We start from the raw sequence: 24,536 nt of genomic DNA, 5'->3' as shown, positions 1-24,536 counted from the left end.
CCGCCGAGAGGAGGCCGGCGCAGCGCAGGCGACACCGACACAAGGCTCGGAGAGTCCGACGGCCTTCGCCTGGGCTGATCCCGCGCAGGGAAACGCGGCCACGCAGGACCACCAGGCGGGTGGACACCAGCTGAGCGCGGGCTGGGGTGCAGCACCTCTGCAGGGGCGCACGACCACCCACTCCCTAGGGAGGGACTCCCCCCGCCCTTCCCCCTGCACGCCCTTCACAGCGGTGCGCACACACCACACGCTTTCCCGGCGCAGACACACAACATGGCAGACTCACAATCAGACCCGTGGGACCCACAGACCCAGGGTCAACACACTCACAGGGCAGCCCTGGACACACACACGTGCACCCTCCCCAGGAATGCGCAGGGACCCCCAGCAGGCCCTGGGCAAGAAAGGCCTCAGCCCTACAGAACGGGCATACATCCAGGACCACCAGTGCAGATGAACATGCAGCTTTGTACTCTGTCCCCGCCGGGGGAAATATCCACATCTATATACTTGTGCGTAAACTCAGAGGACTTAGAGTGAGCCTCCTTTGACAGCACCAACGCAATACCAGGTGGAAAAACACACAGAAGTAACATTCCTGAAACTCTGGAAGGACAATCCCAGGGACTCTTCCCTGGTGTTGGAAAATTAGAAACTCAGGAGACAGAGGAGCCAGCCCTCAGAGCTCCTTCCTTTAAAATCTTTCTGAAACAAGGCAAGACACAAATAAACAAATTAATTTAAAGCCACAGTGCGAGTCATAAAGATAACAAAAGAATCAAGACAAACTTTGGAATAATGGAGGTGTAGATATGAAACAAGCTGAGTTGGAATCAATGAGAAAATAGGCCCACCACTACCTCAGGAAGGTTCCAGGGTAGAATCCCACCCCAACCTCAGGAAAGTTCCAGGGAAGAACCCCACCCCTACTCCAACCAGGTCACAATGGCTGGAGCTCTGAGGGGCCCAGGTCCCCTGAGCCAGGAGGAGAGGAGGAAATACAAAGAAAGATGGTGAGTGTGGGGGTCGGGGGCTGGGGGGAAGGAGGGAGGGCCCAAAACAACACTCCCTCCCTGTAGTTCCTGGCTGCTCCCCTTCCCCACCTCCCCTAAAACTTCCCAGCTGTCCCAGAGACAGCCACAGATGAAATTCACAATTGTGTACCCAGATGTCCCTGGAACCCGTGACATCATGCAGACACAGCATCTGAGGATTCCTCCCCTTCCTCAAACCAACAGAGCATCCCTAAGTCCTTTTTCTCCTCCCAGGAACATCTTACCCAGAGAAATACTGTGCTCCAGGACCTCTCACTCCCTGCTTCCTGCTTTAGATTCTCAAGGCCCATATTGTACCACCTCATCCATCTTTCAGGCCCCTTTCTAGCTCCTAAGAGTTCCTCAGCAAGAAAGCCTGTCCCTCTACTTTACCACAGGGTCCCTGACCCCCACCCTGGACTTCGTCCTGCCCCAGGTAATCTGAGCTATGGCTGCCCTCAGGCCCAAGCTCCTTTCTCCCTAACAGGCTTGCAGTCACCCTGACTTCAACCTGCCCGACCTTACCCAGCCATCGCCGCCCTCCACTCCACCCAGCCTCCCCTCGCACCAGCGCTGCCGGCCCTCTGATGCCACCAAGGGCCTGTTCGTGGCTCTGCTGGGTGGGGGACTGCCTGCTGGCTTTGTGGGCCTCTTCTGCCGCATGGCTTACCAGGCTTCCCACTTGCCCTCGCTGGAACTGCTCATCTATCGATGCCTCTTCCACCTCCCCATTGCCCTGCTACTTAAACTGCGTGGCGACCCACTGTTGGGACCTCCTGATGTCCGGCGCCGGGCTTTCTTCCACGCTGTGCTCAACGTCCTCAGCATTGGATGTGCCTACACTGCGGTTCAGATGGTGCCCGCTGGCAACGCTGCCACCGTTCGCAAAGGTTCTTCCACTATCAGCTCTGCTCTTCTTGCCCTCTGCCTCGAGAGCCAGGGTCTCAGCAGCTATGACTGGTGTGGCCTGTTGGGCAGCACCCTGGGACTAATCATCATTGTGGGACCTGGACTAGGGACACTGCAGGAGGGGACCACGGGCCTCTACACTGCCCTGGGCTATGTGCTGGCTTTCCTGGGAGGACTGGCACTGTCACTGGGGCTTCTGGTCTATCACTCACTTCACTTCCCCTCTTGTCTACTGACAGTGGCCTTCCTATTTGGCTTGGTGGGGCTGTTGGCCTCTGTGCCAGGCCTCTTTGTGCTGCAGACCCCTGTGCTGCCCAAAGACCCTCTGAGTTGGATCTGTGTGGGGGCAGTGGGGATCCTTTCCTTGGTCTCCTTTGTGTGTGTGAGCTATGCGGTCACCAAGGCCCCTCCTGCTCTGGTGTGTGCTGTCCTGCACTCTGAGGTGGTGGTGGCCCTAATGCTGCAGTACTATGTGCTCTATGAGACCGTGGCACCTTCTGACATCACGGGGGCAGGGGTCATATTGGGCAGCATTGTCATCATCACGGCCCGGAACCTCAGCTGTGAGAAGGAAGGGCAGGTGGAGGAATGAGATCTAACTTGAGAGGCTGGGGGGTTGTGGAGGGGGGCAGGGGTAACTAGAAAGAGAGACCAGAATACATACGTGGGAGAATGAATGACTGGAAAAGAAGTGGTGTGGGGGAGGGATACCCCTCGAGTCAAGGGTGACTTGGGGACTTGGTGGAGAGGGACTACCTGTGAAATAAAGCTCCCTACACCCTCATAACGTACGCTATCTGCTTCTGTAGAATTGCTTGCTTAACCTAAGTAACTCCATTTTGCCTCCTATCTGACCTGCACACTACCCCCCCCCCTTCTGCATGAGGAACAGTTGACCTCATAGAAACAAAAGCCATTGCATTGAAACAGGAGCCATACATAGTAAACTATTACATGGGAACAGGAACCATACACAGTGAACTATTACATGGGAACATACACGATGAAAAGTTTTATGCTTGATTGCTCGAACAGCTCATTCTTGTCTTCTGTGACCTAGCTCCCTGGCTTGCTTTGTGCACCTGGACAAACCCGTGTGCCAACGGGATGTAGTTTTGCCATTAAAAACCCCACAAGACCAAGGCTCAATGCTGCTTTTCCTTGTTTGCTCCTTGGGAGATGGTCGCTGGCCAGCTGGAGTGAATAAACTGCCCTTTTCTGCACGAGTGGTGTGTAAGTGCATTTCTTGTGGGAGGGTGCCTCACAACACCTGGAAGAGGTGGAACAAATCTAGGGACCGAGGAATGTGGAACCTAGGTTGGGTCCTGGGAATCAGGGCATCACTAAAGAGTAAGGTCTGAGAAGCAGATCCACAGGGCTGAGGCAGGCAGGCGGAAGGCCATGGGAAGGATCTCCTTTGGCAGCAGAAAGAAGAGCATTGGGGCTGGAGTGCTGTGCTCAGGCAAAGAGACATAGCAAGCAGCTGCACTGGGGGAAGGGAGTGTGCCTTTTTCCCCTGGGCGACGGTTTCCTTTCCTCGTGGTTGTGCCCCCCCTTGGGGTGGTGACGTGACATTGACATCAAACAAGGATCACTCTGAATGCGGCTGTGCAATTTATGTCATCTCTGCCTTGAAGGGAGAGTGGAAGTCCTACACTGCTTACTGGAGAATCCCTTGGGATCCCCGCCTCCCCATATTATTTCTTAAATATTCTAGAAGGTGGAGGATTTCCTAACGTTCAGACTCCTTGACCCCAAATCCCCCAGGACTTTCGTGTTCCGCCCCATGGCTAATCTGCTTTTCCCGGATTGTCGCAGTCCCGTGATCTCTCCCGGACTGTGGCCAACCTCCTTCCGGAGCAGGCCCCCGAGTTGAGGCCTATTTGAGCTTGCTACGGCCGGAGATCCAGGACCAAGGCTCGGCAGAGAGCTGCGTCAGAGACCAAGAGATGTTTATCCCTGGAGGCCGCTGGACAAATATCAGCTACTTCCGGACAAGCAATTAGCCTCGCCATCTTGATCTGGTCATGCATATTCAGCGTGACAACTGCATATTCATGACCAAGGACGGCCCCAGCGCTCCCCGCGCCCCCCCCCCCCCCCCCCCGCCCCCCCCCCCCCCCCGCCCCCCCCCCCCCCCCGCCCCCCCCCCCCCCCCGCCCCCCCCCCCCCCCCGCCCCCCCCCCCCCCCCGCCCCCCCCCCCCCCCCGCCCCCCCCCCCCCCCCGCCCCCCCCCCCCCCCCGCCCCCCCCCCCCCCCCGCCCCCCCCCCCCCCCCGCCCCCCCCCCCCCCCCGCCCCCCCCCCCCCCCCGCCCCCCCCCCCCCCCCGCCCCCCCCCCCCCCCCGCCCCCCCCCCCCCCCCGCCCCCCCCCCCCCCCCGCCCCCCCCCCCCCTCCGCCGAGGACTCGACCGGCCCCCGCCTCCATTAAAGATTCTCAGGACAGACCATTTTCCAGCTTGGGGGGTGGATATTGAGAGACATGCTGAAGATGAAACCGTACTCCAAACTAGAATAAAAGAGGCCTGATTTTTCCCTTGATCCCGGAAACCTTAAAACTCAGTGGAGGAGGGAGCAACGAGGGGAGGCGGCGGGGTTCCAAAAATTGCCCTCCCCTGTCATTTCAAAAGGTCGCCCAACCAGGGAGCGAGTAGGAAGGACCAACGACTCGAGCGCGCGCCCCGTGCAGGCCGGCGCAGGCGGCCCCGTAGCGCAAGGGAGGGCGGGAAAGGAAGGGGCGGGGCTGCGGGGCGAGTCTATAAAGGGCGTCATTCCGCCAGTTCTCTCCTCAGAAGCGCGGAGAGCGCGGCTGGGGCGGTTGGAGAAGAAGGCTGCTCCCGGAAGGGGGAGAGACAAACTGCCGTAACCTCTGCCGTCCGGGAGCCTGGTTACTTATTTATTCGTTACCCTTTTTCTTCTTCCTCCCTCAAAACCTTTTCCTTTCCCCTCCTTTTTTTTTTTTTCCTTTTTGGGAGCCAAAAAATCTCCGGAAAGGCGGAGAAGAGCTCCTTTCGCTCCTTTTCATTTCCCCGCCTCCTTCCCTCCCCCACCTTTTCTCCTCCGGCTTTTACCTCCCAACTCAGGGAGGTCCTTCCCGGTGGCCGCCCCGACGGGATCTGAGCACCTAGGCGGAGGCGGCGCAGGGTTTTTGTAGTGAGGTTTGCGCCTGCGCAGCGTGCCTGCGTCCGCGATGCACGGGGGTGGCCCCCCCTCCGGGGACAGCGCATGCCCGCTGCGCACCATCAAGAGAGTGCAGTTCGGAGTCCTGAGTCCGGATGAGCTGGTAAGCCGGTCTGGCCTCCCTCCCTCCCGCACCGGCGGGCGGGGCTTGACCATGGCTGCGGAAACTTGTCGCTTCTGGCTGCCTACAGATGACGGCCAGGGAGAATGGGTTAGCGGCGCCAAGGTCGTGCGGAGTCCAGCCTCGAGCCTACCATAGTTAGGTTTTGCAAGGATTTGAGCAAGCTTAGCGCTGTGTCCGAGATGGGGGCGAGGTTGCTGGGTGAGAAGGAGGAAGAGAAGGGTGACTGATTTCACACGCCGGAGTTGGAGTTACCCACATTAAACGAGGTCAGACGAATTCTAGGGGGTCTTTCCAAGTTTGGAGAGGAAGCCAAATCCCAGATTTTCCCTTTCCCCTTCTTACACATATTAATTGAGCACCTGCAATGTGATAGACAAAACAACCGTTGGGGATACAGAGCTGAACAAGACAAGAACCCTTCCTTCTAGAGCACTTTCTGTGGGAAGTGGCAGGGGAGACAGACGATAAACATATGAATAAATGAATGAACAAGATAATGCAGTTAATGGCAAGTGCCTTGAATAAAGGGAAACAGGGTATTGCTATTAGAGAGTCTCTAAGTGAGGCTACTTTAAATGGGATGGCGTCAGGGTCTGGGAAGGCTTGTCTTAGAAGGTGACATTAACCGAATGATGAGAAGCAGCCAGTCATCTAGGCCATACATTCCAGGGCAAGAGCTTTGCCGTCAGTGGAGACAGCAAATGCGAAGGGGCCGAGGAAAAAATGAACTTGGCATGTCCTGGAGCTGAAAGGCCAGTGTGACTGGGGTTTAGTGGGTGAGGAGAGTTTTACAGGAATAGGTTGGAGAAGCATGAGATATTATAAATCATGATAAGGAGGATTTAATTCTATTTTCAGTAGGAAGTAATTGGACATTTATAAGAGTGGCATCAAGTTTACATTTTTAAAAATGCTGTTGTGGTGGCTCTGTGAAGAAGAGATCGGGGGAGAGGGTAAGAATGGAAGGAGGAGAGCCTGGAGAGGAGGGTAGTTCTTGGGGAGAGCTGTTGGTGACTTGGACTTCTTCCTTTGTGGAGCTCACAGGAGGGAGCCAGTTGGCTGGGGAGAATGGAGTTACATGGCGATGTTTGTGGAAAAGGGCAATTTTGCAGGGCGAGAGTGCTCAGCTATGTCATGAGTTCAGAACATCTTCAACTCACATAATAAAGTTTAGATGGAGTTAAGATTTAAATCTTTAAAAAACCTATAAAGTGCTAGAAAAAATATAGAAGGCTTTTGGGGGACTGATACCAGGGGCAGAAACCTTAATAGTAACGAGTTCACTATAGGTAAATTTGATGGAGTGCCTAAAATGAGCTATGTACTATACACACACGGAAGAGAAAGGCAGATTTCAGTACATAAAAATAAGCTATTTCTGTTCATCAGAGACGGTGGACAAAACTAAAGAATAGATCAGGAAACAATATTTGCAATGCGATGGACAAAGTTAGATTTCTTAACATATAAGGAGCACTTACAAATCAGTGAGGAAAATACACATCTACTAGAAAAGTGGATAAAAGATATGAAGAGGCAGTTCACAGTAGTACAAATGTCCCATAAAAATATTCAACTTACTAATTAAAACGTGCAAATTAAAATAAAATTGTTTTTCTTATCTGATTTTCCCCTGCTGGCAAAAATATTGGGAAATAGTCATGCTTATATGTTGTTGATAGACGGACAAATATGTTTAACCTTTGGAGGACAATCTGACAATTTTATTAATCTTTTAATATGTATATCCCTTAATCCGGCATTACCTAAAAATTAACTAAAATTTAGCATTATCTAAAAATTTATCCTTAATAAAAAACACTCCTACTTTCTTCCCTCAAATATGCCTCTCCTCTAGTCTTGCCAGGTTCAGTACATGACTTTTCCATTCATCCAGTTGCTCAGGCCAAAAACCTAAAAGCCATCTTTGATTCTCGTCTTTCTCACAATCTCTACTTAGTCCATTTGTCAGTTTGTCAGTTCTGCTTTTCAAAATCTGTCTGGAATCCAGCCATTTATGACCATCTCCCCCGCTAGCTTTCATCATATTCCACCCCAACATCATCTTTCCCATGGACTACTGCAGTAGTCCTAGCCCTCAGTTCGTCTGCTACAGTTTGCAGAAGAGCCTAGGACAAGCTAGAGCGATCATTTCATTGCATCCTTTCCCTGCATGGAGTCCTCTCCAGAGGATCCAAACTCCTTATTCTGACCTATTAGGTCCTATATTATCTGGCCCCTGCTTGCCTCTCCATCTCATTACGTCTCCTCTTTACTTTTCTTTAATTCCTCTGACCTGCTTGTTCCGCTAACACTGCAAGCTTTTTCCGCTAACACTGCAAGCTTTTTCCTGCCTCGAGAACTTTATTATTCACTGTTCTTGCTTATTCCTTTATGTTAGTATGCTCTCTGTTCAGATGTCATATCTTTAGGAGCTCTTCCCTGACCACCTTATTTAAATAGCACTCCCCCTGCATTCTCTAACCCCTGTCCTCTATTTTATTTTTCTTTGTAGCTTGTCACTCTTGAAACGAGTTTTTCTGTTTCTTGTTCCCTAAATAGAATGTAAATTTGAGGAGAGGGGTCCTATCTGTATTGTCAACTCTGTTTTTTCAGCATCTCAAATAGTGCCTGGCACATAATAGGCAGGTAATGAAAACTAATCGATCCTTGTCCCAGCCAGCCATTAAAAAAAAAGTTGAATAAATGAGTGAATGAAATAATTGGACAAGTATGCAAAGATGCATATAGAAGGATTTTTATTATTGCAACATTGTTTGAAAATGAGAATTAAAAACTACCTAGAATTCAACCCAGAGGGGTGTCTGGGGTCCAAGTCCTAGAGGTGGGTGATGTGTACGGACCCTGGGCTCGACCTTAGTCCAGTATGACCACTCTCCCTCCTCAGTGATGGGAACAGGCTTTTGACTTGTGGTACTCAACTTTGGCAATTCCAGAGGTATACTCACACTTACCTCACATTCCCCTCACCCCAGGCTAAACTTGACTAGTTCTTCTTGTAAGTAGTTTGAGGTTTTCTCAGGCCTTAATACAGAGCTTCCCAGCCACGAAGGCTGGAAACTAGGAATCCTATTTAGTTGTTATCGGCCTTTCTTTTCTGCAGAAGCGAATGTCTGTGACAGAGGGTGGTATCAAATACCCAGAGACGACTGAGGGAGGCCGCCCCAAGCTTGGGGGGCTGATGGATCCGAGGCAGGGGGTGATTGAGCGGACTGGCCGCTGCCAAACATGTGCAGGTAAGTGCTGGGTGCCAGGCGGGGTCCCAGAGGGAAGGAAAGAGGCTTGGATCCTTAAGGAAAGCCAGGGTTGGAGATCTCTTCTCTGAGGTAAGTGGGAGCTGGGAGGAAAGTGTCAGGTATATGTTCCCACAGGAAACATGACAGAGTGTCCTGGCCACTTTGGCCACATTGAGCTGGCCAAACCTGTGTTTCACGTGGGCTTCCTGGTGAAGACAATGAAAGTTTTGCGCTGTGTCTGCTTCTTCTGCTCCAAACTTCTTGTGGACTCTGTGAGTGGGGAATGGGCCCTGGCCTGGGAAGGGGGACTGTTTGGTGGGGGCAGGTGACAGCCCCAACTGACCCTGCCCTGCTCTGTCTCCAGAACAACCCAAAGATCAAGGACATCCTGGCTAAGTCTAAGGGGCAGCCCAAGAAGCGGCTCACACATGTCTACGACCTTTGCAAGGGCAAAAACATCTGCGAGGGTGGGGAGGAGATGGACAACAAGTTCGGAGTGGAGCAGCCTGAAGGCGATGAGGATCTGACCAAAGAAAAGGTGGCCGGGGCTAGCAGAGACTGTTGTGAAGGAGGGGTCAGAGGTGGTTACAGAGGCCTGAGGGAGGAATGAGAGGGGAACCAGAAGGACGCAGAGGAGCAGGAGGGCTGGCAGGGCGTGGAGGGAAATGGCCTGACATCTGGGCACTGATGGCACCTCTCTCTCCTTGGAAGGGCCATGGTGGCTGTGGGCGGTACCAGCCCAGGATTCGGCGCTCAGGGCTGGAGCTATATGCGGAGTGGAAGCATGTTAACGAGGACTCGCAAGAGAAGAAGATCCTGCTGAGTCCGGAGCGAGTGCATGAGATCTTCAAACGCATCTCCGATGAGGAGTGTTTTGTGCTGGGCATGGAGCCCCGCTATGCCCGGCCCGAGTGGATGATTGTCACAGTGCTGCCTGTGCCTCCTCTCTCTGTGCGGCCTGCTGTCGTGATGCAGGGCTCTGCCCGCAACCAGGTAAGTGGCTCCAAGACTCTGCCTGTCGGCTGGTGGCTAGGTGTCTGATGGGAGGAGCCCTGTGGGGGGTGGTGCATGTGCAGGAGCCTGTGGTGGAGTAGCATGTGTGCGGTGGATGGACAGACAGATCTGGGTTTGAAAATACCCTGCCATTTACTAGCTGTTGAAGGTCATGAAGGTGCTTTCCTATCTGTAAACTGAGAGTGAGCTGACCTGCTTCTCAAGGTGGTATGGGGATGAGAGCTGTGTTGCGTGCCTGGTGTGTATGTGCCCAGCACTCAATCAGTGGTGGCTGGATGTGATGATGATGCGACTTCTTACCTCAGGATGACCTAACTCACAAACTGGCCGACATTGTGAAGATCAACAATCAGCTGCGGCGAAATGAGCAGAATGGTGCGGCGGCTCATGTCATTGCAGAGGATGTGAAGCTCCTCCAGTTCCATGTGGCCACGATGGTGGACAACGAGCTGCCTGGCTTGCCCCGTGTGAGTTAGCATGCCCCTCCACCCCCTGTGGATTGGAGCCCGATGGGGACCAGCATGAGTCCCCAGAGCTCTGAAGGAGGGCCCTGTGCTGACTGCTGGGTTGCACCCCCATGTTTCCTCACAGGCCATGCAGAAGTCTGGGCGTCCCCTCAAGTCTCTGAAGCAGCGGTTGAAGGGCAAGGAAGGCCGGGTGCGAGGAAACCTGATGGGCAAACGAGTGGATTTCTCTGCCCGCACTGTCATCACCCCAGACCCCAACCTCTCCATTGACCAGGTTGGCGTGCCCCGCTCCATTGCCGCCAACATGACCTTTGCAGAGATTGTCACCCCCTTCAACATTGACAGGTGTGCCTCAGTTTGGAATCCCTGCCTGGAGTAGTTGGGACAGATTTGGCTCAATAGTGAGGCTTCCAGAGGTGTGCTCTCCCCACATGGGGAAGTGGGCTCAGAGTGGGGAGGGGGAGCACTGAAGATTAGAAGTTTGGTTTCCACTCAGGCTTTGGGGTTAGTGTAATGACAGGCTCTTTGGGAAGCATTTTGCTCATTGCATTTCTTTCCTTCCTAGACTTCAGGAACTAGTACGCAGGGGCAACAGTCAGTACCCAGGGGCCAAGTACATCATCCGAGACAACGGCGATCGCATTGACTTGCGTTTCCACCCCAAGCCCAGTGACCTCCATCTGCAGACTGGCTATAAGGCATGTAACAGGCCAGGGTCTCTCTTAGCCACCTTAGCAGGAAGCTTTCTGGAATGGGCAAGCTGGGGTGGGCTGTCTGAGGCTATCCTGTTCATTAGTATCCAGACTTGTTGACTGTCTTTTTTAAAGGCTTTTGCTGTCCCAAGTGTGCTTGTAGCTGCCTGCTGCTGGCATTCAGGGTGGGGCTTTCATAAATCTAGGGGCAGCATATACAGTGTATGGCTGGGAAGAGGCATCCGTGGAGGAACAGGGCAGAACACTTCACATTCAGAGTCTCTCAGTTTTCTCCCCGGACTGAGTTCATTGAAATTGGTGAATACTACATTTTATTCATCATTGATAACTTAGTGTCTGGTCCAGAGCCTGTCCCGAAGGGGGTGATCCATAAGAGTTTCAAGTGAAATAACACGACAGTATCATCTCTTTCAGTCTACAAAGGTCTTTAGGTCCATTGTCAATTCATTCTTAGCATACCTCCTTCACTGAGACCTTTTTCCTACCTCCCCTCCCTAGGTGGAACGGCACATGTGTGATGGGGACATTGTTATCTTCAACCGGCAGCCAACTTTGCACAAAATGTCCATGATGGGGCATCGAGTCCGCATCCTCCCCTGGTCTACTTTTCGCTTGAATCTTAGGTCAGGCCGCTGGCTGAGGGAAGCAGACTGGGGTGGGCTGCTCCTTGAGGTTTTGCTGCAGACATCTCCCTGACCTTGACTTTTCTGTCTCACTGCAGTGTGACAACCCCGTACAATGCAGACTTTGATGGAGATGAGATGAACTTGCACCTGCCGCAGTCTCTGGAGACCCGGGCAGAGATCCAGGAGCTGGCCATGGTGCCTCGCATGATTGTCACCCCCCAGAGCAATCGGCCTGTCATGGGCATCGTGCAGGACACACTCACAGCAGTGCGCAAATTCACCAAGAGAGATGTCTTCCTGGAGAGGGTATGTGGTCCAAATGGAAACTAGGCTTGAGCCGGCAGAGGGGCTCCAGGGAAGTGGGATAGAGGCTGGGAGGAAGAGCCATGGTATTTTTCTTGCCTTATTCTGCACTGATCTGTTGTGAGAATGCCTTTTCTGGTGAGGTCAAAGGGAAGGGGTTAGGAAAGATCTGAGGCCAAAAAAGGTGTATGGCTTTGGCTCCCTTTTTAATTCCTTAAAAATTCCAGGTGTTATCTGTAAAAGTGAAGGGAAAAATAAATACCTTATTAAAATTTTATTTATCTATTTCTTTATTTTTACTTATTTCAAGTTTGGCCTCCAAAATCTGGTTTTCCTCCTTGGGCAGGGAAGTCTTCCTGACATTCTGAAGTTATGAGGCCTTCGATCTGACTTCCCATGTTTCTTGCCCTTTGTCTCACAGGGTGAAGTGATGAACCTCTTAATGTTTCTGTCCACGTGGGATGGGAAGGTCCCACAGCCAGCCATCCTGAAGCCCCGGCCCCTGTGGACAGGCAAACAGATCTTTTCCCTCATCATACCCGGCCACATCAATTGTATCCGTACCCACAGCACCCATCCTGATGATGAGGACAGTGGCCCTTACAAGCACATCTCTCCTGGGGATACCAAGGTAGGGCCTGGCTTCTGGATATGTGGGGACAGGATTTGGATGTGGGAGCCAGAACCTGAACTGGGGCTTTGAGTGGGTGCTTTCTCCATAGGTGGTGGTGGAGAATGGGGAGCTGATCATGGGCATCCTGTGTAAGAAGTCTTTGGGCACATCAGCCGGCTCCCTGGTCCACATCTCTTACCTAGAGATGGGTCATGACATCACTCGCCTCTTCTACTCCAACATCCAGACTGTCATTAACAACTGGCTTCTCATTGAGGGTAAGTACAGGGGCTCTACCAAGTCCTCAGTGAATCCTCTCCCACTTCTTACTGTTCTTCCATCCCTTTCTCTTTGCTCCTTGGATTTGGTGTTCCTCCATCTACTATCTTGGCTGTGATTCCATCCCATGTTTCTTAGGAGTCCAAAGAGGGTGTTGCTGATATTTCTCCTTATTTCTAGGTCATACCATTGGCATTGGGGATTCCATTGCCGATTCTAAGACTTATCAGGACATTCAGAACACTATCAAGAAGGCCAAACAGGATGTGATAGAGGTAAGAGGGACGGCTGGGCAGAGACTGAATAAGAGGCTCTCAGGAACTTTAAACTTAATATCAGCAAGAGCAAAGGGGGTGTATAGGGACTTAGAGGGAAGGAGAGTAGAGTAGGGATTGATGTCTCACCAAGAACTTTGCCTCCAGGTCATCGAGAAGGCTCATAACAATGAGCTGGAACCCACCCCAGGGAACACTCTGCGCCAGACGTTTGAGAATCAGGTGAACCGCATTCTCAATGATGCCCGAGACAAGACTGGCTCCTCTGCCCAGAAATCTCTATCTGAATACAACAACTTCAAGTCTATGGTCGTGTCCGGAGCTAAAGGTTCTAAGATCAACATCTCCCAGGTGAGGAGCCTTGTCTTTCTAGATATGAGGCCACCCTGACATTTGGGAGGGCGAAGGTGGGTATGTGGTGGAAGTTAGGGGAAAATAGTGGGAACTCTTGTTCTTAAGGCATGGGGAGTTAGAGACACCCCGTCTTCTCTGTTTCCCAGGTCATTGCTGTTGTCGGGCAGCAGAATGTGGAGGGCAAGCGGATCCCGTTTGGATTCAAGCACCGGACGCTGCCTCACTTCATCAAGGATGACTACGGGCCTGAGAGCCGTGGTTTTGTGGAGAACTCTTACCTGGCTGGCCTCACACCCACTGAGTTCTTCTTCCATGCCATGGGGGGTCGTGAGGGGCTCATCGACACAGCTGTCAAGACTGCTGAGACTGGTGAGGCCTTCTTCAGGGCTCTTCTGTGAGCTGGTACCAGGAAGTGCCACAGGGGACAAGCCTCTGGCAGGTGGGAAGTGGGGATTCTAAGGCTAAAGGCTTCTGTCCCCAGAGGTATAATTTTGGCCTTTGTGGAAAAAATAGAAGACCAAAGCTCGAGAGTTGGGCAAATGCCCTTGTGTTGATTGCTTTATAGCATTCCTTGATGCAGGGGTAGGGACTCAGGCTCTGCTTCTGGCCTGTCCCATGGGGTGGTTCTTAGGGGACTCTACTGGGCCCTCAGTCCATCTAGGGGTGGACATGGCTTTAATTAAAAGGCCTCAAGGATGAGGGGGCTACTAGCTGGCTCTTCTGGGAATCAGGTGGGTTAAGGCCCTAGACTAGGTCTTTGGGCTTTGTCATCTTCTTCTTGCCTTGGGTCCTACAATTGATTATCTCCCCCCAGGATACATCCAGCGGCGGCTGATCAAGTCCATGGAGTCAGTGATGGTGAAGTACGATGCGACTGTGCGGAACTCCATCAACCAAGTGGTGCAGCTACGCTATGGCGAGGATGGCCTGGCGGGTGAAAGCGTTGAGATCCAGAACCTGGCTACACTTAAGCCTTCTAACAAGGCTTTTGAGAAGAAGTGAGGAGGCGGTTAGGCGGGTGGTTCTCACTCCCTGCGGCACAGGGCTTGAGTTGTAGGAAGCTCACCTCTCCCCCGAGAAATGGCCTTAACTGTGTCTTGCAGTGGACTTTACCTTCTAGCACCCTTTCCCCACCTATCTGAAACAACTGCATCATGAGGGGAGGGTTGAATGGAGGCAAGTTTGAGATATACCCCTGCTTTGCCCTGGTGATAGTACAAAGCAAACTCAGCAGGGCAGGCGTGTGCTCAGATCCCAGTGGCAGTCCTTAGCCTGGATCTTTTATTTCTCCACCCAGGTTTCTTGCCTCAAAGCCCTGTTCCTGGTGGGCTGTGCACCTTTGTGAGCCTCAGTGCTGCCTGTGGGGATCAGGCCCCAGAGTTCACTTGCCCCTGACCACCCCTTGCCACTTACAGGTTCCGCTTTGATTATACCAATGAGAGGGCCCTGCGACGCACTCTGCAAGAGGACCTGGTGAAGGATGTGCTGAGCAACGCACACATACAGAATGAGCTGGAGCGGGAATTTGAGCGGATGCGTGAGGATCGGGAGGTGCTCAGGGTCATTTTCCCAACTGGTGATAGCAAGGTGTGTGTGGGTAGAACATGCTAGGCAGGAGAAGTGCTGCTGGATGACTGTCTCCCTACTTGCAATCCTCCCTTCATTCCCTCCTCCCTCAGGTGGTCCTCCCTTGTAACCTGCTGCGCATGATCTGGAACGCTCAGAAAATCTTCCACATCAACCCTCGTCTTCCCTCTGACCTGCACCCTATCAAAGTGGTAGAGGGTGAGTACCTGCTTAGGGATCTCCAGGCCAGGCTGGGGGATGGGAGTCTGCTGGGCCCTGGTCTGATGATCTCTGCACTCCTCATTTGGCCCCCAGGAGTCAAGGAATTGAGCAAGAAGCTGGTGATTGTGAATGGGGATGACCCGCTAAGCCGGCAGGCTCAGGAGAATGCCACTCTTCTCTTCAACATCCACCTGCGGTCCACACTGTGTTCCCGCCGCATGGCTGAGGAGTTTCGGCTCAGTGGAGAAGCTTTCGACTGGCTGCTTGGGGAGATTGAGTCCAAGTTCAACCAAGCTATTGTGAGTGTTGTGCTCTTCACCTCAGCCTTGTTTTTCTCCTTCTACCTATTGACTTCTCTGGTTTCCAAAAACAGTGCACTTATGCCCTCAGTCACCTAATAATAGCGCTTATCCCTTGAGGGACTGATGTGTACCAAGTCCTGTGTTTGGCACATTGTGCCTTTATACTATAGAAACCTTTATACAACCCTGGTAGGGGAGGGATTGTTAGTCCCATGTTGCAGACACAAAATGAGGCTGGAAAGAGTGACTGTATTTTATGATAGCCATACAGGAAATAATGGCATGACTGGGATATGAAATAGAAATATTGTTTTTTATTTTCCTAAATTGCCTGCTGTGTGCAGAGTTCTAATTTAGGTAGAGGTAGGGAATTGGAGGGAGTGAGTAGAAAAGAGATTTATAGATATTGGAATATCCTTCCACTGTCTTTAAGGATTTTACAGGATAATAGAAGGAGGGAAAATTGTATATAGATAATAAAATATGTAGATAATAGAAGCACATAATAGCATATATATAGATAATAGAAGGAGGGAAAAGCATATATAGATATTGGAATATCCTTTCACTGTCTTTAAGGATTTTACAGGATAATAAAAGGAGGGAAAAGCATTATAATTTTAGGCATAGCTCTGAATTTATTTGATGTAAATCTGGTTTTATAAATTAAGTAATTAAAAATGCATTAGTGAATACTACAAAACATAATTGAAAGAAATTAAAGAAGACTTAAATGGAAAGACATCTTATCTTCATGGATTCGAAGACTTGATATTGCTAAATGCCACTACTCCCCAAAGTGATCCAGAGATTCAACACAATCCCTATCAAAATTCCAGCTGCCTTTTTGGCAGAAACTTAGAAGCTGATCCCAAAATTTATATGGAAATTCAGGGGACCCGGAATAGCTGAAACAATCTTGAAAAAGAATAAATTAGGAAAATTTGCATTCCTTGATTTCAAAATTTAATTCAGAGCTACAGCAATCAAGACAGTGTGGTACTGGCATAAGGATACATGTAAATATAGATCAATAGAATAGAATCGAGAGTCCAGAGATAAATCCTCACATTTTTATCAGTTGGTTTTGTTTTTTTGTTTTTGTTTTGTTTTGTTTTGTTGTTAACTGGCCAGTACAGGGATTGAACCCCGGACCTTGGTGTTATCAGCATCATGCTCTAACCAACTGAGCTAACTATCCAGCCAGGTCACTTAATGTTTGACAAGAATGTCAAGTCAATTAAATGGAGAAACAGTAGTATTTTCAACAAATAGTGCTAGAACAACTGGTGAGCCACATGCAAGAGAATGAATTTGGGTCCCTACCTCACACCATATTCAAAACATATTTGAAAGTGCATCCAAGAGCTTAATAAGAGTGTTAAAACTATAAAATCCTTAGGAGAAAACATAGGGATAAACCTTCATGACCATACGTAAGGCAGTGGAATTTTAGGTATGACACCAAAAGCATTTGTAACCAAAGAAAAAAGTAGATAAATTGGACTTGATCAAAATTTAAAACTTTTGTGCTTCACAGGATACCATCAAGAAAGTAAAAAGATAACACACAGAATAGGAGAAAATATTTGCAAATCATATATCTGATAAGGGCCATGCATAAAGAATATGTAAAGGATTTTAATAAGTCAAAAATAAAAATGTTATAGGATTTCAATAGGTATTTCCCCAAAAAAGAATAAGCACATGAAAAAATACTCAGTGTCACTACCCATCAGAGAAATGCAAATCAAAACCGCAGTTAGATACTACCTCACACCCACTAGGATGAGTAAAATAAAAAAGGCAGTAACCAGTGTTGGTGAGGATGTGGAACAACTGGAACCCTCACATGTTGCTGGTGGGAAAGGTGCAAGTGCTTTGGGAAACAGTCTGGCAGTTCCTCAGGAGGTTAAACAGAGTTCCCATGCGGCCCAGCAGCTTCACTCCTAGACATATACCCAAGAGAACTGAAAACATGTCTGCACAAACACATATATACAAACGTTCACAGCAGTGTTACAGTAGTCAAGCAGTGGAAACAACCTAAATGTTCATCCATTGATGAGTGGATAAACAAAATGGGAATATTATTCAGAGATTAAAAAGTAATGAGTTCTCAAGCCTCAAAAAGTAATGAGACTCAACTGCATATTAGTGGAAGGAACTAGTCTGCAAAGGCTACATACTGTATGATTCCAGTTCTTAAATTTAATGGTATGTGATTATATATTAATTAAAATAATGCACATGAGGAACTTCCTTTTCCACTATTGTAAAATGAATATTGGCTCTGTAAATTTAACATATGTTTGGGTATTTGGATTTTAGGTGGTATAGTAGTCTTTTCTGGATGTGCAGTGCATCAGGTCCTGAATGGTGTGCTGTAAATTGAAGCTCTGAGGAAGGGGATGATCAAATAAGACTGATTTTTTAAGTCTCTGCTTTTTTTAAACTCATCTGCCCCATGTCATTTAAGATTAGTGGCTAGTCCCATCCCTGACTGCATCCCACTTTCATTTACCAGAAAAGAAGCGTTGGCTTTGTCTGATGCTAGCTTTTCCTTAGGCCCATCCTGGGGAAATGGTGGGAGCTCTGGCTGCCCAGTCCCTTGGAGAACCTGCCACCCAGATGACCTTGAACACCTTTCACTATGCTGGTGTGTCTGCCAAGAATGTGACGCTGGGTGTGCCCCGACTTAAAGAACTTATCAACATTTCTAAGAAGCCAAAGACCCCCTCACTTACAGTCTTCCTGTTGGGCCAGTCTGCTCGAGATGCTGAGAGAGCCAAGGTATGGATTGGGCATGATGGGCATCTTGGCAGGAAAAAAGGAGATGAATTCTTTCCCTTGAATAATGGTCTCGAGATTCCCTTGATAGGGTCTGGAGAGGCCTTTGGGGCTACCAAAATGCCCATCATGAATCCCTGTCTCTTCCCAGGACATTCTGTGCTGCCTGGAACATACAACATTGAGGAAGGTGACTGCCAATACAGCCATCTACTATGACCCCAACCCTCAGAGCACGGTGGTGGCAGAAGATCAGGAGTGGGTGAATGTCTACTATGAGATGCCAGACTTTGATGTGGCCCGAATCTCCCCCTGGCTATTACGGGTGGAGCTGGACCGGAAGCACATGACTGACCGGAAGCTGACCATGGAGCAGATTGCTGAGAAGATCAATGCTGGTAAGGCTGGGAGGGCAGGCCTGACTCAGGAGTCCCACCTGAGCTCCTACTTCTGTTGTGTTCACTTCACTGAAATCCTGAAGGAGCCACCCCCCTCACTGCGTCTGTGTAGCAGTTCTGCCCCTTCAAGACATCTCTTCTCCATGGTCATTGTTCCCTGGTCCTCAGACTTCTTCACTCCCCTTCCCCCGGGTCCTCAGACTTCTGAGATCTCCTCTGTGCTCCCTTTCCCTTCCCTCTTTCTAGAGGAATTCTATGAGAAGAAAGGAGCCAAAAGAGAACCAGTGAGGGGAGAGCCTCCAGTGGACAGTGACTAGGAGGCAAGTCATGTTAGATGCAGTCTACATGCAATCTTTCTCATGGCTCATTCTTGTCCCTACTAGGTTTTGGTGATGACTTGAATTGCATCTTTAATGATGATAATGCAGAGAAGCTGGTGCTCCGTATCCGCATCATGAACAGTGATGAAAACAAGATGCAAGAGGTAAATGGGACCCAAGGAGAAATTGCTATGTCATACGTAGGAAACCATTAAATCTTGTTAGTGACCAGACAAATTAAGATGGAAGCAACATCGAGGGGACAGTCACAACCCCCTCATTTAGGAATAGGGAACAGGAGTTATCAATGATTTTCAGAGTTTCAAAAGTTAAAAAAAAGTTTTGAAATTCAAAGCTGCAACAAAATACATAAAACAGATGGCGTTGAAATGGGGGTGCATCCTCATTATTGGCTCTCTCTTCCCCCAAGGCTCCTGTAGCTTGTTTTCCTAAGGCAACACAAACCTCAGCCATGGGTGCAAGTGACAGAGTTGGGGGCAAGGGGACAGTAGGAAAAGTGATATGACGGCAGGTATAACAAGACCCATGAAAGTGTTTGACTAGGGAGTTCACTCCCATCACATTTGGCTGCCTGGTGCTTTAATATTAAAAATTCAAGAACTCACTAATTACTGAACTGTCAGAATAGTTAAAATTTGGATATGTTTTAACAGAATACAATATATATTCATGAAAAGAGATTATTATCACTATGGTAATACCCTGGGCACACACTCGGTTAAGTTCGAGGACCCAGGGCAGGGAGTGCCTAGTGCCTGGTCATGAAGGCTGGAGTGCACCACACATCTACATCTACGTGGGGCCAGCTACTAGGTAGACTGTATGCAAGTGGAAATTGTGTTAGGGTGGGGGGTGTGGGTGCCTTTATTTAGGTTTCTTTTAATATTATAGTTGTTCCCCCTATCCATCATTTTTGTTACCTGTGGTCCAAAAATATTAGGTGGAAAATTCCAGAAATAAACAATTTATAAATTTTAAATTGCATGCTTTTCTGAGTACCAGTCTCAGTTATTGGATCGAAGGTTGCAGTATATTGCAGTGCGTGTGTTCAAATAACCCTGATTTTACCTTATAATGGCCCCAAAGCACAAGGGTAGTGATGCTGACAATTTTGGTATGACAAAGCGAAGCTGTAAAGAGCCTCCTTTGAGTGAAAAGGTGAAAGTTTTGGACTTGAGGAAAAAAGGCCAGTCCGAGTGCAGTGGGGTTTACGACTGCTTGATCCCAGCCAGTTACATATGGCTTTATCCTTCTTCCACTCCTCACCTGACTAGCCTTAAAAAAATAAAGTCATGAATTGAGGTTGCTAAGATCTACAGTAAGAATGAATCTTCTATCTGTGAAATTGTAAAGAGGGAAAGAGATTCATGCATAATATATATAGGGTTCCACAGTTTCAGGCAAACACTGGGACTCTTGGAACGTATCACCTGTGGATAAGCAGGGACTACTGTATTGTAAAGTCATGATAAAATGTAGTCTCACTGGAGCTGATGGGGGTAGTCTGGTGGCTGACCCTTTAGGAAGAGGCTATAGTTTGAGGCATGAGCCAGGGAAGGGACAAGAGGATTTTAGGAGTGCTGACCTTGCTCTTGTTGCAGGAAGAAGAGGTGGTGGACAAGATGGACGATGATGTTTTCCTGCGCTGCATCGAGTCCAACATGCTGACAGATATGACCTTGCAGGGTATTGAGCAGATCAGCAAGGTCAGCCCTTCCCTCTCCCACTACCCCCTCCCCCACTTCTCTCCATCTTGCCACCCTGCCCAACCCAAGCTCGCTCTGTCCCCCCCAGGTGTACATGCACTTGCCACAGACAGACAACAAGAAGAAGATCATCATCACGGAGGATGGGGAGTTCAAGGCCCTGCAGGAGTGGATCCTGGAGACGGATGGCGTGAGCTTGATGCGGGTGCTGAGCGAGAAGGATGTGGACCCCGTGCGCACCACATCCAACGACATTGTGGAGATCTTCACGGTAAACCTTCATAGTGCACTGCCTGGAGTCTTGCCTGGCTCTCAGGCCCCTCATTCTGTGCTCTTCCCTCATGATCTCCTTGCTCAGATTTGTTTCTGCTTGAGTCCATTTTTCCCTGACTCCCTCTCTGTGGACCTGGGTGGCGGCGACAGCAGGGAGGAGGGCAGAGCTACTCGGTCCTGACCCGTCCTCGCAACCCCTGTTCAGGTACTGGGTATAGAAGCCGTGCGGAAGGCCCTGGAGCGGGAGCTGTACCACGTCATCTCCTTTGATGGGTCCTATGTCAATTACCGGCACTTAGCTCTCTTGTGTGATACAATGACTTGTCGTGGCCACTTAATGGCCATCACCCGACACGGAGTCAACCGCCAGGACACGGGACCTCTCATGAAGTGCTCCTTTGAGGAAACGGTAATGGGAGGACTTCTGAGCGGGGTGGAAGGGGAGGGTACTGCCACAGCGTGAACGTATGGCAGGCCCTGGTGCTATTCCTCCCTCTTGAGGATGGTTGGGCTGTGACGATGGTGGAACAACCCTGAGTGCTGTGTGTGGAGGGGTCTCATGGGGCCTGTGCTCTCTGGTTGTTCAGGTGGATGTGCTTATGGAAGCAGCTGCCCACGGGGAGAGTGACCCCATGAAGGGGGTCTCTGAGAACATCATGCTGGGCCAGCTAGCTCCAGCTGGCACTGGCTGTTTTGATCTCCTGCTCGATGCAGAGAAGTGCAAGTACGGCATGGAGATCCCTACCAATATCCCCGGCCTGGGGGCTGCTGGACGTGAGTATGAAGGCGTCTGCTGCACAGGGCCTAGCTGGGTCTTTGGGGGGCGGGGAGGGACAGGCCCGAGGATGGGAGGAGCCTGCCAGTCCCCAGGTGCTGTTCCTCATAAGCCACTGTGGGCCTCTTTGCAGCCACCGGCATGTTCTTCGGCTCAGCACCCAGTCCCATGGGAGGAATCTCTCCTGCCATGACGCCCTGGAACCAGGGTGCAACCCCAGCCTATGGTGCCTGGTCCCCCAGTGTTGGTGAGTAACCTGGCCCAGCAGGGGGGCCCTCTAGGTGGTTCAGAGGCAGGATGGTGAATGGTCATCATTGTTGAAATGCCTGAGGCCACAGAGGGCTCAGGAAAGGTGTGTGTATGTGTGTTTGACGGATGGGCTCCAGCTCTGGGTTTAACCTGTTTCTGTCACTTTGCAGGGAGTGGGATGACCCCAGGGGCAGCCGGTTTCTCTCCAAGTGCTGCTTCAGATGCCAGCGGCTTCAGCCCAGGTTACTCGCCTGCCTGGTCTCCCACACCGGGCTCCCCGGGCTCCCCAGGCCCCTCCAGCCCGTACATCCCCTCACCAGGTGAGTTGTCACTGTCTGTCAGGCCAGGTTCATTTCCTCCTTGGTTCCTCCTGGGCTGGTGTTTCCATCACTTATCTCCTTTGTCTGCTTCTTTCCCACAGGTGGTGCCATGTCTCCCAGCTACTCACCAACATCACCTGCCTACGAGCCCCGCTCCCCGGGGGGCTATACTCCCCAGAGTCCCTCTTACTCCCCCACGTCACCCTCCTACTCCCCTACCTCTCCATCCTATTCTCCAACCAGTCCCAACTACAGCCCCACGTCACCCAGCTATTCCCCAACGTCTCCCAGCTATTCACCCACGTCTCCCAGCTACTCCCCTACCTCTCCCAGCTACTCCCCAACCTCTCCCAGCTACTCGCCCACTTCCCCGAGTTACTCACCGACATCACCTAGCTACTCACCAACCTCTCCCAGCTACTCGCCCACATCTCCCAGCTATTCACCAACGTCTCCCAGTTACTCACCAACTTCACCCAGCTACTCACCTACTTCCCCCAGCTACTCACCAACATCTCCTAGCTACTCACCTACATCTCCGAGCTACTCACCAACTTCCCCAAGTTACTCACCCACCAGCCCCAACTATTCTCCGACTAGTCCCAATTACACCCCAACATCACCCAGCTACAGCCCAACATCACCCAGCTACTCACCTACTAGTCCCAACTACACACCAACCAGCCCCAACTACAGCCCAACCTCTCCCAGTTACTCTCCAACTTCACCCAGCTACTCCCCAACCTCACCAAGCTATTCCCCTTCCAGCCCCCGATACACACCACAGTCTCCAACCTACACCCCAAGCTCTCCCAGCTACAGCCCTAGCTCACCCAGCTATAGCCCTACCTCACCCAAGTATACCCCAACCAGTCCTTCCTACAGTCCCAGCTCGCCAGAGTATACCCCAACCTCTCCCAAGTACTCACCCACCAGCCCCAAATATTCACCCACCTCCCCCAAGTACTCGCCTACCAGCCCCACCTATTCACCCACCACCCCAAAATACTCACCAACGTCTCCTACTTATTCACCAACTTCTCCAGTCTACACGCCAACCTCCCCCAAGTATTCACCTACTAGCCCCACCTACTCACCCACTTCCCCCAAGTACTCACCCACCAGTCCCACCTACTCACCCACCTCCCCCAAAGGCTCTACCTACTCTCCCACTTCTCCTGGCTACTCACCCACCAGCCCCACCTACAGCCTCACCAGCCCGGCTATCAGCCCGGATGACAGTGATGAGGAGAACTGAGGGTGAGTGGGACGCAGTGGCAGCTGGCTAGGGCCAAGGGCAGCCCTGGTAGTGCTCTGCGATTCTCCTGCCTCCCTCGTGGGCTGTAATCCCCAGCCCAGCTCCCTTGTACATAACTCCTTATGACAGAGTTCCCTGTTGAAGTTCTGAGTCCCATTTCCGGTGGGGCTTTTTGTCTTGTTCTCTACCTGTGCTGTCTCAGAACCCACTGACCTAGCTGTGTTGTTCTTCATACCCTACGCACCCCATGCCTGTCCCCAAATTGAAGATCCTTCCTTGCCTGTGGCTTGATTGGGGGTAAAGGGTGTTTTAACCTGTTAGGGGTAGTTCCTGTTGTGGGTTGTTACGCCTGATCCTTGGGAAGAACAAAGCTGAAACTGCCTCTTGTTATTTTATTTTTTTGAAGTTTAAATAAAGTTTACTAATTTTGACCAAAAGTATGTAGATCGAGTGCTTAATTGGGGTTCTTGGGGAGGCATGAATAACCAGGCCCCTGCCCCTACCTGGGCTGCTGTTGCCATTTAGTGTGTTTTAGCTTATCCCTAAGGGCGAGGGGAGGCAGGAAAATGAGAGCAGACTCGATTCATTCATTGAACAAACACTGAGTCCCTGCTGGGTGCCAGACCGTGCCCTGTGCTGGGTTTGTAGTGATCAGGTGGGTATAGCCTTTGTCCTGCGTTAAGTCAATATAGAACATAACAGCTTTTTAACCTGTTTTACTGATTATCATAACAAATCTGGAAAAGTATAGAGAGGTACAATACAGAGGCAAGAAAATGGTCACCCTCCTCCTGCCACTAGGAGGCATATTTCCTTTCGATCTTGTTTTCCTACACTTTTCTTGAGTCACTCTAATAAGTGAACAAACACACGTTTTCACTTTGGCTTCAAACTAACAATGAAAAGATTATGGATACTGTAATGCACTTTTTTTTTTTCTGGTGCCGGCTGTTGTGGGGATCCAAACATCCAAACACGACCTTGATGTCATAACACTGCACTCTAACCAGCTGAGCCAACTGGCCAGCCAATACTATAATACACTTTTATTTTTTTATTTTTTCCTTTTTGTCTTTTTTCGTGTCCGGCAACGGATCGCAACCCTCAGTGTCGCGCCCGTACCAGACCGGGACCGGCAACAGGATCGCAACCCTCGGTGTCGCCCCCGCGCCTCGCTCAGCCAGTGAGCG

General features: G+C 50.5%; 2 protein-coding genes across 2 annotated transcripts; both read left to right on the top strand.

Moving 5' to 3' along the window:
- Positions 1-121: 121 nt before the first annotated feature.
- SLC35G6 (solute carrier family 35, member G6) lies at positions 122-2,885 on the top strand. Its single transcript, XM_008573855.1, has 2 exons — positions 122-1,013; positions 1,522-2,885. The coding sequence occupies exons 1-2, from the start codon at positions 1,011-1,013 to the stop codon at positions 2,533-2,535; spliced, it is 1,017 nt and encodes a 338-aa protein (XP_008572077.1). The 5' UTR covers positions 122-1,010; the 3' UTR covers positions 2,536-2,885.
- A 1,846-nt stretch (positions 2,886-4,731) lies between these two features.
- Positions 4,732-23,783, top strand: POLR2A (polymerase (RNA) II (DNA directed) polypeptide A, 220kDa). Its single transcript, XM_008573854.1, has 29 exons — positions 4,732-5,224; positions 8,370-8,502; positions 8,638-8,774; positions 8,867-9,040; positions 9,214-9,495; positions 9,822-9,983; positions 10,108-10,328; positions 10,549-10,681; positions 11,195-11,319; positions 11,418-11,628; positions 12,047-12,256; positions 12,348-12,516; positions 12,698-12,792; positions 12,940-13,143; positions 13,293-13,515; positions 13,961-14,144; positions 14,562-14,733; positions 14,826-14,931; positions 15,028-15,233; positions 17,805-18,029; positions 18,178-18,424; positions 18,808-18,908; positions 20,367-20,471; positions 20,560-20,742; positions 20,950-21,153; positions 21,332-21,518; positions 21,653-21,766; positions 21,939-22,088; positions 22,190-23,783. Exons 1-29 carry the CDS (start codon positions 5,132-5,134, stop codon positions 23,344-23,346), a joined length of 5,913 nt encoding a protein of 1,970 aa, XP_008572076.1. The 5' UTR covers positions 4,732-5,131; the 3' UTR covers positions 23,347-23,783.
- Positions 23,784-24,536: the final 753 nt, after the last annotated feature.

Source organism: Galeopterus variegatus, unplaced genomic scaffold (genome assembly GCF_000696425.1).
Source record: "Galeopterus variegatus unplaced genomic scaffold, G_variegatus-3.0.2 Scaffold970, whole genome shotgun sequence".
NCBI lineage: Eukaryota > Metazoa > Chordata > Mammalia > Dermoptera > Cynocephalidae > Galeopterus > Galeopterus variegatus.
The sequence above is the reverse complement of the archived record's forward strand: the minus strand, read 5'-3'. Positions and strand labels throughout refer to the sequence as shown.